We start from the raw sequence: 25,937 nt of genomic DNA on the forward strand, positions 1-25,937 counted from the left end.
ACCAGTTTCCCATAGAATATAATGTCCATTAGCACTTTAGCCTGTGTGTCTTGTTGCCTTAGGATATAAAACCTGGAGTGGCTGCTTTCCTGGGTTCCTGTGCTGTGGTGCATGTGGGATACACATAGTCAACTCCATCAGCTCCACATGGCTTTCCTGTGCCTTGAGGGACTGACCCATAATAAGTCCAAGATTTTTGTGTTCCCTTCTGCTTATCTGTAAATAATAAACCCACTTCATGTAACTTGCCATGTGGGGGTGTTGTGTTCCCCACACTCAAGTAAGTTGGTAACGAGTGCAGAGCGAACCTGCTTCAAATATGTCAATGACATAGAGACAGAACTGGAGTGGAGGTTGCTGAGGGTAGGGATAGAGGAAATGGGGGGAGTGTTGTTTAAAGGGTATAGATATTAATTTTATTTAGATGAAAATGGTTCTGGATTTAGTATCAGTAATAATAGCAGAAAAATATGAATATATTTAATGGCAATGCACTGCACTCTTAGAAATGATTAAGATAGACAATTTCATGTTATCTGTATTACTATAGTTAAAAAATTAACATGATTATTATAGCATTGTTAGCTCAGAAGACATTGCTTTGTTTTCTAATTTTCTGAGCAAATGTTCATACATAATCACTTTGTGATGCTATTTTTCACACATTTTAACAAACTGTTTGTGTGTGTGTGCCTCTGTGTGTGTGTTTTGTAGACATGGGGTCTCCCTGTGTTGCCCAGGCTGGCATCAAATTCTTGGCCTTACATGGTCCTTTCTCCTCGGTCTCTCAAAGTGCCCAGGGGCTACTAAGTGTCTGAAATCTTCTCAGGGGAACAGGCTGGGGGACACTTCTGAATTCACATCCCCTCTTTGCCTGAAATCCCCTTCCCACCCCCTCTACGGGCACCTCTAGTGTATCTTGTGGGCATCACTGCATGGAGTATGTCAGGATGATTTCTCTCACCTCCTACTCTGAATTCATGATGCAAATTCATCCTCACTTCAGACACGGGCTGGCCATGCCTTGTTTCTCTTATACACACGACCCGGCACGTTGCTGAACCCATAGTTCTGACCCCACTCTATGAATCTTTGTGGGAGAGTCATGGTTGGCAAGTCGTGGTTACTGGAGACAACAAAGTAAAATGTCAAGTATTGAGAAGCTTGTGCATGGAGCAGACATAGGCCATGGTCAACAGAGTCCCAGCAGCTGGTGAGCCATCAAAGCTGGGCAGAGATATCCCACATCATCCCAGTCAGAGGGGAAGTTGGGAATGAGCCATGGAGAGACTTCATCCTGTGACCATGCAGCCTCTGAGCTACATGTGCTGCTTTGTTTGATGGAAATGACCAGAAGAGGACTTGTCTATGCTGAACTCTGGGGACAAAACGTCCCTCCACTCAGGGCGCAGACTCACTACCCATCTCCTGGGCATCTGCTGCCTTGTGATTCTGCAGACCCCCCTCAGGTCACTCATGATCCTCAGCAATGGGCAGCTCTCTGCTCGCATCCCAGTGGAATATGGAAGAGGGTCCTGAGCTTTCTCACTCTCAGGGACTGTAGTGAGGAAGGGGCCATGAGGTGGTGCACCAGGTGCTCATTTTCAGTGTTCACGTTCAATTTATTAAAGTTTAAAACTGTACCTTATACTAGCAATCAAACTTCTCTTTATATATAAACGTGCATCACATATTTTTTCATAAATAGATACATAGTATATACAAATATATAAATACAACTTACTTCTAAAGCATTATATGTGTTCAATATGTAAAGTTATTATATTAGAAAGTCATATTACATATACACATAATTTTATGTTTATTTGTGTAGTGTGTGGTCCTTTTCTTTCCTAGCAGAACAGAGTCTGGCTGAATAAAGACTTTGAGGACATTTGCTGACCCTCCGTCTTTGGCTTCAACAAGGTCCCAGTCATTCAGGACCAGGGAGGGCACAGCTGCCAGCACCCATCCCAGGAACCCAGTGCCAATCCTGAGGTCTGGGTCCTGAGACTTTCACTCTTACCAGGCTGAGGGATATATGCTTAATGCAGCTCCTGTGAATTTGTGAGCAGTTTCCTTCCCTGAAGCCCCTGCCAGGCACCCCTGTGGCCAGGCCCTGTGGTTCCTCCCAGGTCCTCAGCCCTGTGGCTCAGGAGAACAGCTGCTTCCACCACTGCCCAAGGCCAGTGCCTGACAGCTCTCAGGCATGGCCAGCCTGACCCTAGCCCTGGGCTAAGGACCCTATTCCAAATGTCTCCTCATTTATTGCAGTACCTGAAAGTCTGTCTTGTTGTTAAACTCAAAGTCCACATTTCCATAATTGCTAAAGCTAGTGTTTGCCATCTGGAAAATTAGACATGTGAACTCATTGTCATTCTCAGAGCTTGGCTTCTTCCAAGCCCAACAGGGAAAGTTGCCCATCTGTTCTCTTCTCTCCACAAAACTTTACTTAGAATTACGGTGAAATGTAACATGTGGTAAAGCCCTAATCACCTGCACAGAAACCATCCTCTTCTCCTTTGGTGCCTAGGGCACCAGCTCTATCCTGCTGGGCATGGTGAAGACAGTGAGTCTCTCCCAGCCTGGGACAGGAGCAGGGATTAAAGTCGCATGTGATTAGCTCCGCAATGCAATGTCAGGGGAGTGAAGGAGGGGCAGGGACTCTGGGAAGAATTTGGTCCTCCATAAGAAGATGGAAGGTGAAGAGCTTGCTTCACCTTCTAAAATCAATGACTTTATTTTAGATTTGGGAGCTGGGACACATGTTTCATTGCCCTGACTCCTTCCACATCTCCTCTTTCTCTCACAATATCTCTGACCCAGTTTGTCATTCTCAGATTGTGTCCTGAAAATCAACTTTCTCTCCTAATATGAAAACAAACTAACAAAACCCTCTTCCTCCTATCATGTGCTGTGAGATCTGATGCCTAAATTCTGCGATATCCAGATCATATAAGAGATAATCATGGGATTTTACCCAAGAGATTTTCTAGCTAAAAAGAATTCTCGTGTTAGCTCTTCTCTCAGAAAAATTTTCTGTCTCTTGTCATAACTGACATCAGGTGACAAGGTAGAAATATTTCCAAGAACAGAGGACAATCATGCGCTCAGTGAGCTGAAAGACATCTCTTCCCCTTGCATTAGTTTCCAACACTGCTGTTTAAATTGCCACAGTCTATTGGCTTCACACAACATAAATGTATTACCCTGTAGTTCTGGAGGTCAGAAGTCTCACTGAGCTAATGCTAAGGTGTCAGTAGGGCTGCATTCCTTCTGGAGGCTCCAGAGGAGAGAACTGGATTCTCTGCTTTTTACCTTTCATGTGCTCCCATATTTCTGGTTCCATGGCCCCTTCCTTCCTCAAACCACATCCCTCCCCATTGTCCCAGCTCCTCTCTGACTGCCAGCCTCCTCCTCTATTTTAAGGACCTTTGTGATTATATTGGTTTCATCTCGATAACCAGGTTTCTTATTCTCAAAGTCCTTCACTTACATCTTGCAAATTCTCTTTTTGCTATGTAAGGTAGAATTTTTATGATACGGCTCCAATGACTGGAGGAACACCAGAGTTCTTGATCTCACGCCAGTTTGGATAAAATGACACAGACAGGCATGGAGTGTTTTAAGGAGAGAAAGGTTTAATACTCAAGAAGGAAGGAAGAAGAAAACAGCTCCCCCATACAGAGACAGGGGAAGGCGTGATGCAAAGAGAAAACTCTATGTGCAGAAGAAAAGAGACTCCTATATGAGAAGGCTGGAGGAAGTGGTGTATGATTTGCATAGGGCTCTCAAGATTGGTTTGACCAGGCATGTCATTCAGGTAGCTTGCAATATAACTGGTCTTCCCACCATAGCCTTTTAATATACAAATGCAGGGCGCCAAAATATTCTATACACATGGGGATATGTGGGAGCAGCCATGTGGCCAGGCACATGTGGGAGCGAGGAAGAAGATTGTGGGAGTCACCATGTTTGGCTGGACTCAGTTTCTAATGGCCAGAATTTTCATATCAAAGCTTACCAGCCTGGCTCTAAGAGCCAGGACTTTCCTGCTAGACAAGAAACTTTTCTGGAGCTACTTTAAAACAAACAAAACTTTCCCAAGGACCCCTTTTCCTCTCTATCTGCCTAAAATAATTTCTTAATAACTCCTCTAACACTTGGGTTTCAGAGACGAGGACATGGACATCTTTTGGGGTGGGGACATTATTCATTCCACCGACCATAAACATGTTCCCCAAAATTGTCCTTCTCTAAAGTAAAATTTTAAAGAAGGCAAAGTATTTTTATGAAACAAGAGAGCTGGACAAAATCTTAGACTCAGGTTCCTTTAAATTGTGAGCTTTAACTGTTAAGGTGTGATCACTCCACTGACTCTAATGTAGATTTATTGATGTGTAGATTGTTTTAGAGGTTTTTTAAGTTTGTGATCCAGTGTAAACAAAACAGTATCTGAGACGGGTCCCAATCAAGTTACAGGTTTATTTTGCCAAAGATAAGGCTTATGGCCTGTGACACAGCCTTAGGATGTCCTACAAATATGTGCCCAAGGTGGTTGGATTACACGTTGGTTTTAAACACTTTGGAGAGACAGAAATTATGAGAAAAGACATAAATCAATACATATCAGGCATACATTAGTTTGTCCTGGAAAGGTGGGATATCTTGAAGCAGGGACTTCCAGTTCATACATGGATTCAAAGGTTTCCTGACTGGCCACTGATTGAAAGAGTTAAGATCTGCCTAAAGAGTTGAATTCATCATAAAGAAATACATGAGTTTAGATAAGGGGGTGTGGAAGCCAAGGTTCTTGTCATGTGGAAGAATCCTATGGGTAGCAGACAAAGTAGATGGTGAATGTTGCCTATCAGACCTTAAAAAAAAAAGTCAGACTCTTTGGAAAAGACTTGGTAAGGGGAGGAGATTCTCTGCAGAATGCAAATTTCCCCCACAACAGGCAGCTTTGCAGGGCCACTTCAGAATATGATGAAAAAATATTTTTAAGGTAAAATATTTAGATTTTCTTCAGGGCCTATTATCTGTCATGTTGGAGTATGGTATCTTACTGCTACAAAGCATCTGTTTTGTCAGTCTAAAGGTGTCTCTCGTAATGATAATGTTGGTCAGTTTTGTCTGAACTCCAAAGGGAGGAGAGTATAATGAGGCACATGTAAACCCATCTGCCAGTCATGGCCTAACCTAGTTTTCCTATTTTCTTTGAAGTTCTCTCTGCCACAAGAGGAGAACGTTCAGCTGGTTGGTGGCTTACAACTTATTTTTTTGTTTTAACAAACAGAACCAAAAAAATCACTGCATAAATTCAATCTAAAATAGATTAGTTAAAAAAAATTAAGCGCTTCCTGAATATTCCTCCATGTCAAAGAAAGAGAAGTGATAAGAATAAACATGGGAAATACCCCTCATACAAAAGACAAACAATTTTTTTACTATCTTAGTTCAGGTCCACCAGCAATGAGGATTCCTGTTTAAGCAGCAAATTTACAGTGGGAGGAAAGGAAGAAAGTGAGGCAGGGAACAGAAAGTGAAGGGTAAAAGACACATCAACAACCCATCTGACTCAGGATAACTAAAGATCAACCACATGTGGAAACATGGACTAAATTCCTCTGGGCTGTTCCACCTGAGAGATGAGGAAGCTGGGGTATGTATACATCCCATCCTGTCCTCACTGATTGTGAGCTGTCTCTCTTGTTCCATTTCAAACTGTTATAACAGGTTCCTTGTCACTGGGTAATTCATAAAGAACAGAAATTTATTTTCTCACACTTCTGGAGAATGGGAAATTTAAGATCAAGGCATGGGCAGGTTAAGGTCTGCTTTCTCTGCTTTCAAGATGATGCCTGGATCATTGAGTCCTTCAAAGGAAGAAAGGCCTTGTCTTAACATGACAGATGGATAGAAGAGAGAAAAGGATTCCAGCCCCATAATTCCTGTTTATAGTGGCATTAATGTATTCCACTAGAGGGCTCCACCCTCATGACCTAAACACATCCCAATAGACCCCACCTGGCAATACCATTACACTGAGATTTAACTTTACAACAGATGGATTCTGGAGGACATAGTCAAACCATAGCACTTTCCTAAGAGATACACATTCCAGGCCATCTGGCCAGCAAGGCATACAGACAGATCTCTCTGCCCAAGATCATAAAGAACGTAAGACAATATATGGCCATTGGAAGTGAGCAGAGGTACAGCAAAGGGAAAAGCCCCAGATTACAGATGGGGACTGCTACACTCATCATGGTAGGTTAACCCTTGAATAACTTGGGTTTGAAATTTGCAGATCCACTTATATTTTCTTCCGTGTGTGTCACCTGTGAGCAAGCACTTTGTAAGTAGTAAATATATTTTCTCATTTTTATGGTTTTCCTAAAAACATTTTTTCTTTAGCATACTTTATTGGAAGAATAGAGTATATAACATGTATAACATAAAAAAGGGTTAATCAACTATTTATGTTATCACTAAGGCTTCTAGTCAAAAGTAATCTATTAGTACTTAAGTTAGGGATGCAAAAGTTCTACACAGGTTTTCAACTGCACCCGTGGTCAGTGCCCCAACCTCCACATTGTTCAGGGGTCAACTGCTCTTTCAGTCTGTAGCTGCATCTCTCTGGAACAGCATCTTGGCATGTGGGTTGCAAGTAAAGGAATCCAGAAAATAATATCTCAAACTGTGCTGCATTTGTATGATGACTAGATAGAACTAATGGCATTTAGAAAGCAGCAAATGCACAAAAAGGCTTTTCCTAAATATCCCTTATCTGCCTAAAAGCAAATTCTTGAGAAGAAAACCAATTTTTAAGAAAATTCTTCCTGAGAATTTTTATATCAAGGGAGATTAACACAAAACAGGAGTCAAAAATAGAAGAGACTGGAAGTTGATAATTCATCCAGACAGGTGATTACCTATTCTTTTGAGGATACACTTCTATTCTCATCTATTCTCTCCAGGTTGCCTACACTTCCCAATTCCCTCTTCCCTAAAAAAGAAATATAAACACCTGGATTTCATTGACTTATCTGGGTAATCGCCCTGCTATGATATCCTGCTGCACTTTAAGTGAATTTTGTTTGCCTTTTCTCTTATTAATCTTCCTTTTGTCAGCTTATTTTCAGCAAATATTTAGAGGACAAATGGAACATTCTTCCTTTCCCCCTATATAAGAAATTTCCCTTAAAATTCAGGCAGCTTATAAAGCAGCAGGAAGGTTTGTGCATGGGCTACAGCACTGAGATTTGGCTCCCCTAGTCAGGCATCAGTAAAATTTTGTGGAGCCCTAGGCTGCAGCCCACTGATGCTGATATAGTTGGATCCACTTCCCCTGCTACTGAGCCAGGCTGGGACATTTTTGGGCACATTAGAGATGTGAGATATAACGAGTGCAAATCCCTGTCCAGTTTCATCTGGATCCAAGTGATTTCTCCATGTACATGGTCAACTGCTTGATAAAAGATTGTCTCTTACCTAAAGATGTTAACAGGGAGGCTGGTGTCTGGGTCAGGATGATGTCCCCACTCACTGATAAAATGTAAAAGAGGAAAGTGGCATTGATGGTGCATGGCAGAGACATGCTCTGTGCAGTGGCCACGCTCACTAAGAGAGATAAACTTTGGAAAATAGTACTCAATGGCAGAAAAGAAAGTAGACTATAAGGTGCCCAAAACAAGAATAAGGTGCAGCCCATTTAGTCTCTGGGTATTGAAGGGACCTGTCACTCTTGATAATGGTGGATGTGTGAGTGCTGCATGCATTAAGGAAACATGGTATCATCTTTGTGTATATGTAGTAAATTGCTTGAACTTATACTGGTAAGAACAATAGCATAACACCATTACCTAATACTTACAAATATATGTATCATCATGTCAAAAGATTTTATTTTTAATGTTTTTTAGAAAGGAACAATGATAAACTTACAGAAAAGTTGCAAGTATACGACAAATACCCCCTTCCCTAACCGGAATCATACAATAGTCTTTTAAAGACCTTAGAATTGTACCATCTAAAACTTTACTATGTGTTTCCTACAAAAAAGAATATCCTCCTAAATACTCCCCATACAACAGTGAAATATGTTACTCCATCGACTCCTGACGAATATTTCAAATTGTCAAAAAAATCTAAAAAATGTCTCTGGTAACAAAATAGTCTCCAGTAGAAACCCATTCTCTGCAGACAAATTTGTGCTACCCTGGTCTTACCGGGGACACCTAGGGACACTGAGCTGGTGCTGAGTTACTGAGAAGAGCCAGCTCTGCAGCTGTGCCCAGCCTGCCCCATCCCCTGCTCATTTGCATGTTCCCAGAGCACAACCTCCTGCCCTGAAGATTTATTAATAGGCTGGTCACACTTCATGCAGGAGTCAGACCCAGTCAGGACACAGCATGGACATGAGGGTCCCCGCTCAGCTCCTGGGGCTCCTGCTGCTCTGGCTCCCAGGTAAGGAAGCAGAACACTAGCAGTTTACACAGCCCACTGTGACGAGTACTGCTTTACTGTTCAGGGAAATTCTCCTACAACATAATTAATTGTGTGGACATTTGCTTTTATGTTTCCAATCTCAGGTTCCAGATGTGACATCCAGATGACCCAGTCTCCATCTTCCTTGTCTGTATCTGTAGGAGACAGAGTCACCATCACTTGTCGGGCGAGTCAGGGCATTAGCAATTATTTAAACTGGTATCAGCAGAAACCAGGGAAAGCCCCTGAGCTCCTGATCTATGCTGCATCCAGTTTGCAAAGTGGGGTCCCATCAAGGTTCAGCGGCAGTGGATCTGGGACAGAATTCACTCTCACCATCAGCAGCCTGCAGCCTGAAGATTTTGCAACTTATTACTGTCTACAGTATAATAGTTACCCTACCACAGTGTTACACACTCGAACATAAACCCCTAGGGAAGCAGATGTATGAGGCTGGGCTGCCCCAGCTGCTCCTCCTGATGCCTCCATCGGCTAAGAGTGTTCCTCAGATGCAGCTACACTCTGATGGTGTTGGTAGATGGGGACGTGAAGTCACCTCTGCACTCTAATTCTTTTCTCTTTCTCAGCCCCAACTACACAGACATAGCAATGTCTCTCCTAATTTAATACAGACAGAGATCATGACACCTGAGGAGTCTAGTTTATGGCTTCAGTTTGACTTTATATAACAGAGAAGAAGCCACTATAGATATTCTAAGTAGGAATTGTCTTAATACAGAGAATTAAAGTAAACTACTGATGTCTAAATAAAATGTAGAAATGAATCTCTAAATTTGATGTTTTCATTTACATAGAAATATTTCCCAAATGGGGCATACAGGAAAACTCAGTGGTCTTCAATATGTCACAAGAACAAAGAGAAAGTTAGCGTTTCATGAAAAATGGAAAATATTACCTGTGGCTCTTTGAGAAAGTTCATTGGCACTAGGAAGGGTTTGGAGTGGCAAGCTCCGACTGATAAGCAGTGGTGGACAAAGTGAATCCTAGAATTATATCAAGTTACCTCAGAAGTTGTGGATAAATTTGATTTCAGCTTACAATAAGCCAAAGCAGTGAAGGTTGCAGAGAATTTTTTACTGAAATACCAGGGATTCAGTGTAGATCCTGCAGCTCACCACACAGAAAGCCAATCACTAAGACAACAAGCATTACCAAGGAAAAGGCTTTAATCAGGTGCTATAACTGAGGAGATGGGACACCATTCTCAAATGTATCTCCCTGACCAACAAAAATTAGGGGTTTATATAGCAGGGAAGAAATGTGGGAAAACAGGAATTATGGAAGGTTAAGGGCGATAATTTGGTCAACAGGAAGCAGGAGGTCAGTTAGGCAATCATAATGGGTGAAGGGTCTGATGTCTCACTGTCCCAATTCAGTGATGTGTAAGTTTCAACTCCTTGACAGTATCTGGGAGGCCTGATGGTTGGTTTACTGAAAAAAGAACTCAGGTAAGACATAACTATCTTGAGTTTTAAGATTGGGGAAGTCAATTTCTATGTTTATTCAAAAAACCATAAACATTAGTTCCATGGGATAATAGGGCCTATTTCAATTGCATTCTAGAAACAATATTTTTCACCCTGAGTGCCTTTCTCCTCTGGTTTCTTGGCTCTGTTGGGTATGACAGAATGACCCAATTCCTATGATTAATGTTCACACTACAACCTTTCAAAGCCAAGGATATAGTATTCAGGAAAGTTGATATTAGAAGCAGGATTCCCTGGTGCTCCCTCAGAAAATAGAACGCATCCACCCCTGAAGTAAGGGTTTTCTAACCATGTGGTCCTCAGTCCTGTCTGGAAGCTTAAGTCTGGGATTGCTGAAGTTCTCAGCTTCCTAGAGCATCTTTCCAGGTGTTACTCCAGTTCTCACCTTTGTCTCTGTGCCTGTCTTAGGGACCAATGGATAATATTGAGTCTTCCTTTTCTCACTTTGAAATCTCATTGGGGGACCTCTTATTGGGCAACTCTATAGGACACGAGAGGTAAAGAGGGATATTTACATAAGTTAAAATGATTTTTCCCCCAAAAAGACCATTTAAGAAAATTATATTTGAAGCCACATGTTGAAAACACATGCAGCTTTGTTTCCTTATTAATGCAAACTTTCATTTGCAAATATTTTCAGGATTGTAAAGGTTGAAAACATAACTATTTGGCCATGGAATGATCAAACACCTCTGTAGTGAAGTGGAGTAAACATTTTCTTGACAATTTGTACTCATTGAAATAAACGAATATATTTAAAATGTGTGAAGCTATGTTAGAAATTATTGGACTTAAATTGAACTGTGCAGTTTGGTTTGGGAGGTTGATCACTACTGTGACCTGTCACAAGAATCTTGTGTCACGTGTAGTCACTGCTGTTCAGCTTTGTCGTAAAACAATTGATATCTACAGGCTGAATACAAGCTCAGTGCCATGCAGAGGAACCACTCAGCAGAGCCCTTCCTTGATCAGCCAGATGATTGTGAACATGAGCATCTATGAAGATGAAAACAAATGTTTATTGTTATCAGCCACTGAGTTGTGTATTTAACCAGTTACCAATCATTAATGCATAAAAGCTTCCTGGTACAGTATTTGCACCTCTACCTATATAAACATATGTATTTGTTCTTAAATTGGTGGTATAAATGTGAATATTTAGTAATCAAACTATTAAGAGAAAAAGACAAAATTAAAACTAATTAGTATTTCAATGAAAAATTAAAATTTACCTTATTTATGGAAAAATGTGCATATATATTTAAGATACATAGAAGTAAATATATATTTATTTGATAAAATGTTGGCTACAAATATATATAGTATTCATATTTAAGTACATTTATTCTATTATATATGTAATATATACATGTTTATAAAATATTTTCTAAATTATAAACATTTAAATAATTATTGTTACATTCCACAAAAAAAATGGTATTCTGGATGACATATAGTTCATACTTTTGCTACAGAAAATGTCTTTGTAGCCTTTATTTTTAAAACTCTACCAAATGGCTGTCCTTACCTAAAATATTTTTCCAATCCAGTAGAGCTCCAAGGGTAGGACTAGAGCAAATTTTGACTAATGTTAAATATTAACCATTGCATCCTACGAAAGTCTCCATTATGTTCATGCCCACAATGATGATCTGCCAAAGAGAGTTCTCACAACAATGGATGCTGGATGGAGTCACATCAGTGTCATTGTCATGGAAGCCATGGAAATGTAAAAATCCTAACAGTGGGTAAACTGCAAGGCCTACATCTGATGATCACATTGCGAAGAGAACAGCAATTTAATAATATTGGTTGTTGGTTTTAACAGATCATCAGGCCTTAAAAGAAATGCAACAGGATGATTTCAGACAAAGTCATTCTGCAAGAGCTATGACTAGACATTTCAAAATGAGCCATAATCGAGAAAAAAGGCTTTCCAAGTGAATATTAATCAAAATGCCATTAATGAGCAGGGGCTTTTAATAATGAGGATGATTCAACACATGGACTTCAGTCAGTCACCTTTCCCAGGGAGTCTCCTGAAGCAATGTTACGGAGGTCCCTGTGGGGACTCAATAATATGAGTTCCAACTAAGTGAGACATATGGGGCTACTAGCTCTTCTGAACACCTAATTGCCAAGAAAACTGACCCCTCTGGAACCCTTAACACTGTACAACACATCAGGGCTCAGACTAACAGCTGGTGTCAGATTATTCTAGTGGACCTCATGTAACATGAGGAGGGCAGTGGTTACTTTCCTGTATATGAATTTGCCTCCCTTTTCAGTTATGTTTCTGCATAAAATATTATTTGAGGATTTTCCAAGTGTTTTCATCAGAGTCAGGAAGTTCTTCCATAATATGGCTTTGGATCAAACAACACATTTACCTCAAAAAAAGTGAAGCAAAGGGTAGCTCATGCTCTTGTCATGTGCACAGGTGCAGCTTTCCCTATAGACAGAGAAACAACCATTATCAGTCAAGCAAAGCTGGCACACAAACCCTTGTGCTATTGAATTGCTATACTGTCAGATGTGGTGGAGGCTCTGAAACACTAACCACGAATGGTGCTGTTACTCCCATAAACACAATATTTATATCTTGAAAATGAGCTGTGGACTCATCATTGTTATGCCCACTGAACAGCTTGAAATACACTATTTCTATTTTCTCAGGGCTGTGGTTTTCTGGTTGATGGTTCTTAATCCAAAGAGTTGACATGACAATTGTTTCATTAAATTGGAAGAAATGATATGATAAGCATGTGACCATTTAGACTTAATACAATACTGGATAAGTTGTCAACACAGGGCATTAGAGCGTGTGCTGGGGCCATAGATCTAGCCCATATAAAGCAAGAGCAAATAGAATTGATTGTACATATTTCAGAGAGGAAGTACAGAAAATATGGAACCTAGGGAACCTTCTGGAATGTTTCTATTTATTGCCATTTCCACTGTAAAACTCAGAGAAGATTTCAACAGTCATCAGGATGAAGTTCCAGGGATCACAGTCATGTGAAGCATTCCCTGCACTTGGATCTCCAGTGAGGCAAAGGGTAGATGAAACGCATAGTGGGATATGGAGGTGTAAACACCAGAGACAGCATCCTGGTCAGCTTCAACGTTGAAAGAGAAAACGTTTTCTCTTTAGTTTTATCACTGAATCATTTGGATCTAAGAAAAGCAATTATGGCTGGTTAGGCAGAAAGGTGTTTATTATCATGAATTAAATGGATTGAAAACATTTGGGGAAACCAGAGTGGCAGCTCAGGCAACTCCAAGTACTCCTTTTGCTATTCCTTGACCCTCCCCACCCCCATGTTTTCCACAGTCAAGAAAGATACTCTCATTTTATAGGGACCCGGCAAGTGAAGATACTGTGCCCACAGGACTGTCTTGCCTGGCTGTGACCCAGACCAGGAAAATAAGCACATATGAGTGAGATCAGGCATTTCCCCTCCCTCATCTCAATCCAAAACCAGTCTGTAGTAACACATCTGATGGGCAGTCAGAGAAAGGGGTCAGATTTCTAGCAGTTGATAGTTGATAGCAGAGCTGCTGTCCTTCTGCGGGCAGTAGTGAGAAGAGCCGCTCGCTCTCTTTTCTGCTGGAAGAGACAGCTTGAATGTGGAGTCTCAAGTAGTAGGACCTCCTCCCCACATGTGCCAGCAGTATGATTCTTGAAATTGTTCTAGAGGCTTTGACTGGAGTCTGTTCTTTAAGGCTTTTCAACAACTTGTAAGGAATTTGATGTCCTCTAGTAAACCCCTTTATGCTTCAAGGATTTGACATTCGAAACAGGGAATATACACAGTCCACAGTGACATCATTTTTGTATTTTTAGTACAGACAGGGTTTCACTGTGGTCTCGATCTCCTGACCTCGTAATCCGCCCGCGTCAGCCTTCCAAAATGTTGGGATTACAAGCCTGAGCCACCGCGCCTGGCCGGGATGGCATCTTTTGACTGACAATGAACATGGACATTCTGCCCAATGGGACAAACGACATGCAATGATAGTAGCCATGCAGGCTGCCCCTAACACTGTATCTTGCTCCGTTTCCACCAAATCATGGGCCATTGCCAACAACCCAGCCATCTCATCAGGAAAATAGCAACTGAGTGACTGAACTATTAAAGGATCCCCTGTGTAGGGAAAAGGACTATAGCAATAGCTTGCTTCCTGGACAGATAACTATATGTCACTCAATTAGATGCTGGGGCTAACATGGCGACCCTGGAGAGAAATTTATGTCATGTTTTTGGATGCCCCATGAGACTTCACTCTGACCAAGAAACAACCTCACTGCCTAATCAACATGAAAATGGGCACATTCTCATGGAACATAATGCTTGTTCCATGTAATTACCAACACCCAACACTGCCTGCTGTACCTGGATAAACACCTCGGGTATCCTAGAAATACAAGTAGAGGTGATCCTGATGCAGGCTCAATGGCGGCAGACAATAGGGCATCTGAAAGATCCGCCTTTCACCTCTTTAGCCTCTTATTTTCTTGATGATGGGATCCTAGACTAGGTCACTGCTTTGGGAGGTCTTATCCTCCTGCCAGTGGTAGTAGCTTTCCTTGAACCAATGAAATGTACTCTCACTATGGCGTACTAATCTGCATTGAGATTGTGTAAGTCAAGTGCTTCATCAATCTGAAAAGATACACCCCCACCTTCAGTTCAGGGGAAGTTGGTGGGCATATGAAATATGCTAACTTTGCTAAGGGGGATGTCTAGGTGGTGTGGTAACTGCAAGACAGTTCTCCAATGACCCTGGACTGACTTAGTTCTCTCCACTTGCTTGCTTATTTTAAGAGTTCTCAAAAATAATTGTAGAATGTGCTGGAATTGTAAAATCCTGCGATAGAAAGGAACCGACCAGAACAACCTACCTGTGCTCTATACCAGTTTCCCATAGAATGGAATGTCCTTTAGCACTTTAGCCCTGTGTGTCTTGTTACCCCAGAATATAAAACCCAGAGTGGCTACTTTTCTGGGTTCCTGTGCTGTGGTAGAAGGGGGGTACACAGAGTCTACTCCATCAGTTCCACATAACTTCCCTATGCCTTGGGGGACAGACCCATAAGTCCAAGACTTTTGTGTTCCCTTGCTGCTCATCTGTAAATAATACACTCACTTCATGTAACTTGCTGTGGGGGTGTTCTCTTCCCCACACTCAAGTACGTTGGTAACCAGTGCACAGCGAAGCTGTTTCAAAGATGTCACTGACATAGAGACAGAACTGGAATGCAGGTTGCTGGGGGTAGTGATAGAGGAAATGGGGGAAGTATTATTTAAGGAGTGTAGATATTAATTTTTATAAGATGAAAAGAATTCTGGAGACAGTATCGGTAATAACAGCAGAACATGTGAATATGCTTAATGCCACTGCACAGCACTTTTAAATATGGTTAAGATAGACAATTTTGTGTTCTCTGTATTTTCTATAGTTAAATAATTAACATCTTTATTATAGTACTGTTAGCTCAGAAGACATTGCTTTATTTTGTAATTTTCTTAGCCAATATTCATAAATAATCACTTTGTGATGCCATTGTTCATAAATGGTGTGTGTGTGTTTGTGTGTGTGTGTGTGCGTGTGTGTGTGTCTGTTTTGTAGACATGAGGTCCCCTGTGTTGCCCAGGCTGGCATCAAATTCTTGGACTTACGTGATCCTTCCTCCTTGGTCTCTCAATGTGCTGAGATAACAGGTGTGAGCCCGAGCACCTGGCCATAAGAAACAATTTATAAGACATTTCATAGGGGACTTCTTCAAAATGTATACTTCATTGCAGCCACCTCTGAAGCCAATCTCCTAAGCCATGTTTCTGTACACAAGTGCATTTCTCCCTCTGTGATGTCACATCCCCTCAGCATGAAGTCACACAGACATATAAGGAGAACAGGGCAAGGAGTCAACCCAACTTTATGAGTGGAAATCACTGCGAAGATCTGGCATTAATAGGGTTTAGGTGTTGCAGCTCTTCTCCACTAGCAAACACCCTCTGATTTCTCTTCCTGGATTGTTTTCTCAAAGGTTTCCTAATATTTAATGCAAAAGCTGTGATTAGAAACCTTTTATCCCGAGTCTCGTTGAATCCTATTTCACTCAAAATGTATTGTCTTAAGGAGTATGATAATAAATATTGAATAATGCCTGTTACTACTACCAACAGTCCCTTTAGATCTCCTGTTATCATCCTAAAAATCATGACTTAGGAAAAGTGTTTAAAAGGGGGTTAAGACAATATTGATCCTGTTTTCAATATCCTGATACAAGCCAAGCACCCACGAAAGTCAAGAAAATTGTCAGGAAAATATGACTTAATGATCATTAGCCATTCTGGTCACTGTTGAGTGAAGATTAAGAAAAAGTCTTAAAAACAAGTAGCTGAAACATTGAGAACTCTCATAAATTCTGGGCTGAGATGTAAAATGGTACAACTACTTTGGAAAACAGTTTGTTAGAGTATTAAACACTTATTGTAAGACCCAGTAACCGCACTCCTAGGTATTTGCCCAAAAGAAATGAAGAAATAGTCATGCAAAGCCATGTATAATACCATTCACGGTAGCTTTATCCATAATAGCCCAAAGAGGAAACAACCCACATATCCATCAGCAGGTGATGGGATATACTGTGAAATTACCACACAGTTAAATAGTACTCAAAAGTAAAGAGTAACACATCATGAGGACACAGGGCAGCATGAATGAGCCTGGGAAACAATTATGCTGCACGAAAGTCACCAGCCACAAAAGAACACGTGCTATATTCCATTTTTGTGAAATTCATAAAAAGAAAGTGGAATCTATACTATCAAAAAGTTGATCAAGGATTTTCTGTTCTGTGAGGTGGAAAGCACGTTCATTCCTGAAGAGCAGGACAAAACATTTTGGAGTTATGGAAATGTTGTGTGTATTGATTTTGCCTACAAGAATGTATTTATTTATTAAACCTTGTTCAACAGTACACTTAAAATCAGTGTATTTGATTGGAATCATTTTTTTCAATAAAATTGGTTAACAGTGAATAGTGAGTAATTGCAAATCCAATTAAGTAATGTTGCCTTCACATCTCTTATTCTTGCAGTGTCCTGGAAGCTACATGAGCCAAAAGTTATTTCTGGGAGATAATCTCAGCCTGACATGAAAGAACTGTGTATATTCTGTCAAGAGCTCACATTTCTAGGTATTTTTGGATTTTTCCAAGAATTTAAATATATTTCATAGGTTAAATCAAAGTGGTAGGCTTTTAATACACATTTCTTATTTATACCAACTAAAATTCTAAGCAATACGAAGTCATTAAAAATTGATAAGGAATTTAAATGCAAGGGAATATTTTTTAAGTTAGGGAAAGAGATTCAACATAGCTTATGGTTCATATATATTTTTCAGAAATTAAAATTACCTATCAAGAGTTCTTATAAAAACTGTAATACTTTTTACACTGTGTGTTCACTAAATGTGTAGATATACAGATGGATTGCATTTTTCTTTTTTTCTTAAGGTATTTGTTTTTATATTCATAAGAGATACCAGCCTTTAATTTCTTTGTTTTGTTATGTGCCTATTAATTTTTGGACTACAGGAAATTATGACTTCCTATAATTATTCTGAGAGTATTTTTGATTCACTTGAACCTTTGTGTAATTTTGATAAGTACCATGTCACTAACCACCAAATATAAAATTGGAGTTTTCTTTCTGGGTTAATTTTCATTACAGACTGCTTGTTACTTTTGAGGCAAGAGGTAGGCAGGACTTCACTCTGGACCAGATGTGAGGCTGGCCAAAACAGGAACAGGGTTCTTAAAGGACCTCTCCATAGGACATGCCCACTAATGCCATGGCAGTTTACCATTGCCACGGCAACATACAGAAGTCACAGAGCCTTGCCATGGCAACACCTGGAAATTACTGCACCTGCCATAGCAACACCTGGAAGTTGGGGCAACACCACCCACTTTTGAGCTATTTCTGAACAACCCATCCCTTAATCATCACATGATTAAAAGTGGGTATAAATGTGACTGTAAAAATGCCCCTGGCTGCTACTCTCAGCCCTCTGTCTATGGGTTAGCCCGGCTCCTCAGGAGTAGTCACAGAGCTGTAACACTGCTGCCACACCAATAAAGCTGTTTTCTTCTATCACCAGCTTACTCTTACATTCCTTCCTGAGCAAAGCTGAGAACTTGTCTTGCATCAGTATTGAGCCAGCCACTCACCACTAGAGATGGTGAGAGGCAGCATTTGATGTGGCAGTAAGACAGTGGAAACAGCAGAGAAGCAAGACAGCAAGAGACAACAAGAGATGGCACTTTATGAGAAGATGCACACAGTCATGAGCAATGGGCAAGACAGCTATTGGAGAAATGGCAAGACAGCGATCAGTGAGAGAGGGCAAGACAGTGATCAGTGCACCAGCGATCAAAGCTACAGAGTTGCTAACATTGCAGAGCTGTTAATGCTAGCCAAAGGCTGTTTTCAGAGCCATCATCTTTCCTGACAGGCGGTGGAGCCCTGGGGATGGGCAAGTGGCCACAGAGCCCCTGCTTCATGCAGGCCAGCCGCTCCATGCTCCAGTTCCCCTGTGGGAGTCCAACCCACCCAAGCTGGGGAACCTGGAGAGATCTTCACGCAGGCCCCACATTAGAGACTGCTTGGCACCATTTTGGCTCCTGCACACCTGTAAGAGTCCCATCTACCCACCTGCCCTATATCAGATGATCCAGGAAATAAGGCCTTTGGCTGGATAGTCCATTTGAAGTCCCCCATAGCACACCTGACTATATCCTCATTGTTCTTTCTCTTAGTCATTTCTCCTCTAATGCCATTTTATTTATCCATCAGCCATTTTATCTTATTTTCTGCCCTGATATGTGTGCTTGGTTTGTAGTTTTGGCTTTGGCTCGCTGCTAATTATGTTTGTGCAATTGTTTAAGGCAGGACACTTGGATGTAAGAATTCTCCTGTTCTGTTGACTCTAAGAAGCTGGAGTCACGTTTTTCTATGGCCCCAACCAGGCCTTTGGGGCTCACTGTTGGCCACCCCACTGAGGCTCCAGGATTTTCTGCACTGGTCAGCCCCTGGATACTCCAGGGTTTCCTGGCATTTGGTGTGGGACACTCATGGGCTGATACTCGGGTACTCTGGGTTTTCAGCATTTGGTATTTTTGGCCACTATCTGGATGTTCCAGCGTTTTCAGCCTTGACATTCCTCCTTGGATTGTGCATTGGAGGCTCACCCTACAGGAATCTTGGTTAGCCTTTTCTTGTTTTCTGCCCTAAAGTTATCATTTTCCATAACGGCATTTTTTTTCTTATTGTCACTTTATTTACACTTTTTCTTCCACACTTCACTTAATAAAAATATTGCTTAAATCCCGGTGCAGTGGCTCATGCCTGTAATCCCAGCACTTTTGGAGGCCAAGATGGATGGATCATCTGAGGTCAGGAAGACCGGCCTGGCCAACATGGTGCAACCTTGTCTCTACTAAAAATACAAAAAAAATGAGCTGGAAGTAGTGGCACATGCCTATAATCCTAGCTACGTGGGTGGCTGAGGCATGAAAATCACTGGAACCCAGGAGACAAAGGTTGCAATGAGCCGAGATTGCACCACTGCACTCCAGCCTGGGTGACAGAGGGACAGACTGTCTCAAATAATAATAATAATAAATGAAGATTTAAAAACAAAAAATAAAAATACTGCTCTAGTCATATTTTGTTCACTAACAAATGCTTACAGTTCACTTTCATAACATCTTGCTACCTATATGTACACCTTCTATGCAGGAAGTGGAAATCTGAGATGAGAACAATGATGGCCCAGTCACTTTCCCTCTTGTTGGACTTAGAAAAACTACTGTGTCCAGTAGAAATCTTTGTTAGACATGGGGACAAGGGCGAGCATCACAGAGGACTTCCCACTAGGGTGTATATTAGGCTATTGGAGCAAATTCAAATTCAGCTTAAAGAAAAAGAAACTCATTTTCCATCACAACACTGTTTGGGTTCAACACAAATAAGAAAACCAAGAGACTTGTCTTAAACATGGTTCCATACATTATAATACTATTTTACATTTAGACTTATTCTGTAAAAAAGAAGAGCTGTCTCTTGTGTATATGCTTTTGTGGCCCTTTACTCTCTCTTGTTGTTAGCTGGGTGTGGTGGCACACACCTGTAATCCCAGCTACTTGGGAGGCTAAGGCAGGAGATCCGCTTGAACCAGGGAGATGGAGGTTACAGTGAGCCAAGATCACACCACTGCACTACAGCCTGGGCAACAGAGCAAGATACTGTCAAAAAAAATTGTAGCTTTGAATTTTAAACATCTATCTGACAAGAAATGCATAGTTCCTTCTCTTTAAAATAATGTAATATTTCTTTCAAGAATGAGCCTGGTTTGATGCCTCTCTCCCCAACATGATAGAAGTGTAGCATAAGTCTATGAAAAATTCCATTTCCCTCTGCCTACAACAACTACCTAGGATTGAAAACTTCTTCCGTTGCTCTAGTCCGTTACTCTACACTCAGTTCCACCTCATCTGCAGCTCAAAACAATACTTGTCAGGAAAGATTCAGGAAAGAGCAAAAAAGACTTCCTTAGAGGTGTCAGAGATTCCTGTACCACTATCTGTCCATCTCTAGAGGGGGTTGTGAGTATGAGGAAGAGCAGAGCTTGTAAATCTTCTACTTGCTTTCACTCCCACTGTATTTCCTAACAACAATCTCAGCAATACCTGTAACATCATAGGACAAACCTTACTACTTCCAAGGCATTTGTCTCAGTAAATCTGCTCTACCTCTTTCTCAGGCCGCTAGGTTTGATACTCATACAAATAGTACTGTAGCTTTCTGTTCATAGTTGGAAAAATAGACAAGACCCAGTGTAATACAGGCATTCCTTAAGCCAGTTACCATTCAGTTTTTGGATCACCATTGCACACATATACCCAGCATATGCCTAATATATATGCAGAAATCCAAGAAGCAGGAGTTATAATAACTTGTGTTTTCTATTGTATTTTCCTCTTATATCATCTTCTTCTTTCTTCATTAAAAAAAAATCGTTCAAATCAGTCTAAATTAATTATTGGATGATAAGTAGATAAAATCTTTTATTTGATAACACATTGACCCAATGAATATGTTTCTTTTGCAAGACATAGTCTTCATTTCCAAGACAACAAGCCTGACAAAATTATACTGGAGCAAGTCCACAAGTAATGATGGTAATTTATCCTTATTGTCCTGGGGCAAGAATAAGACAAAAGATACCACAGTAGAATAAAGATTACATAAGAAAGAAGAACAGCGACAGGACATGGGAACATTTTATAGCATAACATTTTGATAATGGATGATGAGAAGTAATGTGTTAGACAGGGATAGGTGAGAATGATTGAAGGTCTCAGTACTTTAGCACAGATTAAGGCTAAATCATTAGGATTTTAAGAGTTGTGTAGAGTTAGTGAAGGAAAAGCCTTAGAATTTAATTTGACTGTTGATAAAACACTCTTGGATTAGATTGAAGACTCTTTTCTGTGCTAAGTAAGTATATTTATGATAATGATGATGACTGTGGTGCTGAATATTTAATCAATAAAAACAAAATTAATTGCCACATACAGAGAGTCCTGAATACTATTGTAAATGTTTTATCTTATTTTGTTTAAACTGTCTACAGCACTGTAAGGTAGGTACGAGTATCATCACAGTTACACAGATATGGAGACTGAGACACAGGGAAGTTAAGTTACTTGATCAATTTCAAGCAATCGGCAACCCATGGAGAATCTATGTCAGGGCCTGCCAGGACACATGATTATAGACAGAAGTTTTTCACTTTTAACTCAAAGAGGGTATGTGTCTGGGTTAATGGAAAGCTTTAGGACCCTCAGTAAACATTAACAAGCAAATGAAAGGTGTATCTGGAAGATTAAGTTTTAACATACTCTTCTTTTCAATAGATCCAATAACGCACTTAGGGAGATGACTGGGCATATTGAGGATAGGAAGAGAGAAGTGAAAACACAGCCTTTTATATTGTTCTTAACAGGCTTGTGCCAAATATCATCTGGTTGGATTTAGGTGATTGAGGAGAAGAAAGACATAGGAGTGAAATTCTGTGATCACAAGGGAGAAGTTCTACACTCAGGCCGAGCCAACAGACTTTTCTGACCTGACAACCAGGGCGGCACAGGATGCTCAGTGCAGAGAGGAAGAAGCAGGTGGTCTCTGCAGCTGGAAGCCCAGCTTCCACCCCAGCTGCTTTGCATGTCCCTCCCAACTGCCCTACCTTCCAGAGCCCATATCAATGCCTGGGTCAGAGCTCTGGGGAGGAACTGCTCAGTTAGGACCCAGAGGGAACCATGGAAGCCCCAGCGCAGCTTCTCTTCCTCCTGCTACTCTGGCTCCCAGGTGAGGGGAAAATGAGGTGGTTTTGCACATCAGTGAAAACTCCTGCCACCTCTGCTCAGCACCAAATATAATTAAAATTCAATGTAGATCAACAATTTTGGCTCTACTTAAAGACAATGGTTTTGATCTTGATTTCATGAGTGCATTTCTGTTTTATTTCCAATCTCAGATACCACCGGAGAAATAGTGTTGACGCAGTCTCCAGCCACCCTGTCTTTGTCTACGAGGGAAAGAGCCACCATCTCCTGCACGGCCAGTCAGAGTGTTAGCAGCAACTTAGCCTGGTACCAGCAGAAACATGGCCAGGCTCCCAGGCTCCTCATCTATTATGCATCCAGCAGGGCCACTGGCATCCCAGCCAGGTTCAGCGGCAGTGGATCTGGGACAGACTACACTCTCACCATCAGCAGCGTAGAGCCTGAAGATTTTGCAGTTTATTACTGTCAGCAGCATAATAACTTACCTCCCACAGTGATTCAACATGAAACAAAAACCTCAACGAGACCATCAGTGTTTACTAGATTATACCAGCTGCTTCCTTTACAGACGGCTAGTGTGGTGGCCACTCAGTTTTAGCATCTCTGCTCTATTTGGCCATTTTGGAGCTCAGGTTCTCGAGTGCAAAGTTACTTATGTTAGTCTATTACATCATACCATTTCAGTGTGGCTATTATGTTAATTTAAACGCATTTTAGAAGGCGTCTCTGTTTATGGCATCACAAAGAGTTTAATAAATCTTCTGTGCAAGAATAAACAACAAACACACCTATAAATATAAAGCTGAAATATCAAAACTATTTCAGCACTCTGAAAATTGGCTAAGCATAAAATAATTAAGGATGCAAATTCTTCATAGAAAAAAAAGTACTACTGCTTTGAGTAAGGACAGAAAATGTCTGTAGCATTTGGCCTGTGACAGCACCCTTGTATTCCCAGCTCAGTCAACATGAATTGCAGAACTGGAGTTTTACCCATGTAAGGATAGCAAATAAAACTGGTAGCTTGCTGCCAATGCGGGTGGACTTGAGTAAAGCCAAGGAGTGGAAAAAAATTTTTCAGTGTTTCCAGCTAAACATGGAGAATTCCATAGGAAATGAACAGAAAAATCCCACAGCCTTGCAATCCAAGATGATGCCCTGTTTGGGGCAAGTAGTACATCTGCTGATAGTAAATAGCAGATTCCTGGATAAGATAGACCCATATTGCTGAAATAATCTCTGCACATATTCCTAGTGACCTAGAAGTTATAGATATGAGTGATGAGAACCAGGAGTTTCCGGTGCAAAGTAAAACCAGAGGGAGGTAAGAACTAGCTGCATTTTGCATGCAGTTTGCTTTTTAAACTCCACACAGATGGGTTGACAGAAGATAACCTCCAGATATTTGAGCAAAATGTCTCAGATCATTGGTGACCACTTCGCTATGCAGATACATGTGTAGTTCCTATAAAATCAAACTAAATATTAATATTAAGAACAAAAAGAAGCAGAGATATCTGTGGTCAAACGCCACGTGAGATACAGACTTTTCAATATCATGCATTGAAAATACATTTAATACACCTAATCCATTGAACATTATACCTCAGTCTATCCTATCCTAAATGTGCTCAGAACACTTACATTAGCTTACTGTTGGTCAACGTTATCTTACACAAAGCTTATCTTACAATAAAGTGTTGAATACCTCATGTGATTTATTGAATACTATACTGAAAGAGAAAATAGAATAGTTCTATGAATACTAGAAGTTCTATTTCTACTTGAATGCATACCACATTCACACCATCTGAAAGCCAAAACACTATAACTCCAACTATCATAAGTCAGGTACTATCAGTAAGTTCAGACAAGAAACTAAGAAGAAAATTAAAAAATGATCAGAAAAACAAAACAAATTCCAGGCCTGACATGGTGGCTCAAGCTTGTAATCCCAGTACTTTGGGAGGCTGATGCAGAAGGATCACTTGATGCCAGGAGTTCAAGACCAGGCTGGGTGGGCAAAATAGTGACACCCTTATCTTACAATTAAAAAAAAATAGCAGAGAGTGGTGGCATGCCCCTATAGTCCCAGCTACTCAGGAGGATGAAGCTGGAGAACCACTGGACCCCAAGAGGTTGAGGCTGCAGCAAGCTATGATCACAGCACCACACTCCAGCCTGGGTGAAAGAGGGACAGCATAAGGAGATGTACCTAATGCTAAATGATGAGTTAATGGGTGTAGCAAACCAACACGGCACAAGGATACATATGTAACAAACCTGCACATTGTGCACATGTACCCTAAAACCTAAAGTATAATAATAATAAAAAAAAGAGTAAGACCCTATTTCTAAAAAAGTTAAAATTAAAATAAAAAAGCCCAAAATCTAAAGACAGGTACTATAATATGCTGTCAAAAATGTACAATTTTCAGTTTAACAACTCCTGGAAAAAAGCAGAGAAGTATGAACAATATTAAAGGAATAAAAATAAAGCAGCTGCAATAATAACAACAGAAAATAGTCAATGAAAGCTAATTCTAACTTGCCCCAATTATGGGATTTAGCAAAGACTACAAAGCAGTTAATATGTAGATGTTCAAATAATTATGTTTAAATCTATGATCATTGATATAAAAAAGAAAATGTTTTAAAAAAAGAAGTTTCGGCAAGTAGGACCTCAAGAAAAAACATGGAAGATATAAAAAATGACCAAATGGGAACTCTAGAAATGAAAAGTACAATAATCCAATTTAAATATTTATTAGCTAGGTCTAATAGCAAATTGAGATGGCAGAACAATCAGTTAACTTGAAAATAGAGGTATAGAAATTATTGAGTCTAAAGAAAATGTTTAGAAAAAAAAGAAGACTTCGGAGATTTATAGCTCAGAGTGAAAGATACCAACAAATGTATAATGAGAGTCACAAAGGAGGAGAGAAAGAGATAGTGGCTGAAAAAATCTTTGGAGAAATAATGACAAAAACTTTTCAAAAGTAATAAGATAATTCTTAGATGAAAAAATTCAATAAAAATCTTTTAGATAATCAATAGGAATTAATAACTGAACACACTATATTAAAATGTTGAAAGCCAAAGAGAAAATCTTCATTCCTTCAGCATGAAAGCAGACACTATATACAGAAAAACAACAACATAGCCATTGGCTGAGTTTTCATCAGGACCAATAGAGGCTAGAAGGAGTGAAATGTCATATTTAAATGCTGAAAGGATAAAAAAAGGCAACCAGGAAATCTATATCCATCGAAAATACCCTTCAAATTTAAAAAAGCAAAAAAATTCTTTGATAAACAAAATACATTCATTCATAGCAGCTATGTCTTACAAGACATTTGAGAGAAAATCCTTCAGAATCATAGGAAATGACATGAGACAAGATCTTGACTCCTCTGAAAGAAATGAAGGCCTCAAAAGTTGTAAGGAGCAATACCAAGTCTAAAAAGATAAAAATACACTTAATGCCATTTATATAAAGTTCAAGACAGGAA

The 25,937-nt window shown here is 40.3% G+C and overlaps 1 protein-coding gene across 7 annotated transcripts in view; it reads left to right on the forward strand.

Annotated features, from left to right (window-relative positions):
* LOC116459261 (immunoglobulin kappa light chain-like) overlaps nt 1-25,937 on the forward strand; it is a 204,841-nt gene that overhangs the window by 10,853 nt on the left and 168,051 nt on the right. For 3 of the 7 annotated variants that reach the window (XM_058431355.1, XM_058431351.1, XM_058431354.1), the window contains exons 1-2: nt 22,361-22,447; nt 22,617-22,911. The exons of 2 other annotated variants lie outside the window; for them this stretch is intronic. In XM_058431355.1, coding sequence (XP_058287338.1) covers nt 22,399-22,447; nt 22,617-22,911 — 344 coding nt within the window. In that variant the 5' untranslated portion in view covers nt 22,361-22,398. Of the gene's footprint in view, nt 1-8,387; nt 8,473-8,597; nt 8,893-22,360; nt 22,448-22,616; nt 22,912-25,937 lie in introns of those variants that run through there. 2 more of the 7 variants (XM_058431356.1, XM_058431352.1) reach the window with 2 other exon arrangements.

Source organism: Hylobates moloch, unplaced genomic scaffold (genome assembly GCF_009828535.3).
Source record: "Hylobates moloch isolate HMO894 unplaced genomic scaffold, HMol_V3 SCAFFOLD_19, whole genome shotgun sequence".
Lineage (NCBI taxonomy): Eukaryota > Metazoa > Chordata > Mammalia > Primates > Hylobatidae > Hylobates > Hylobates moloch.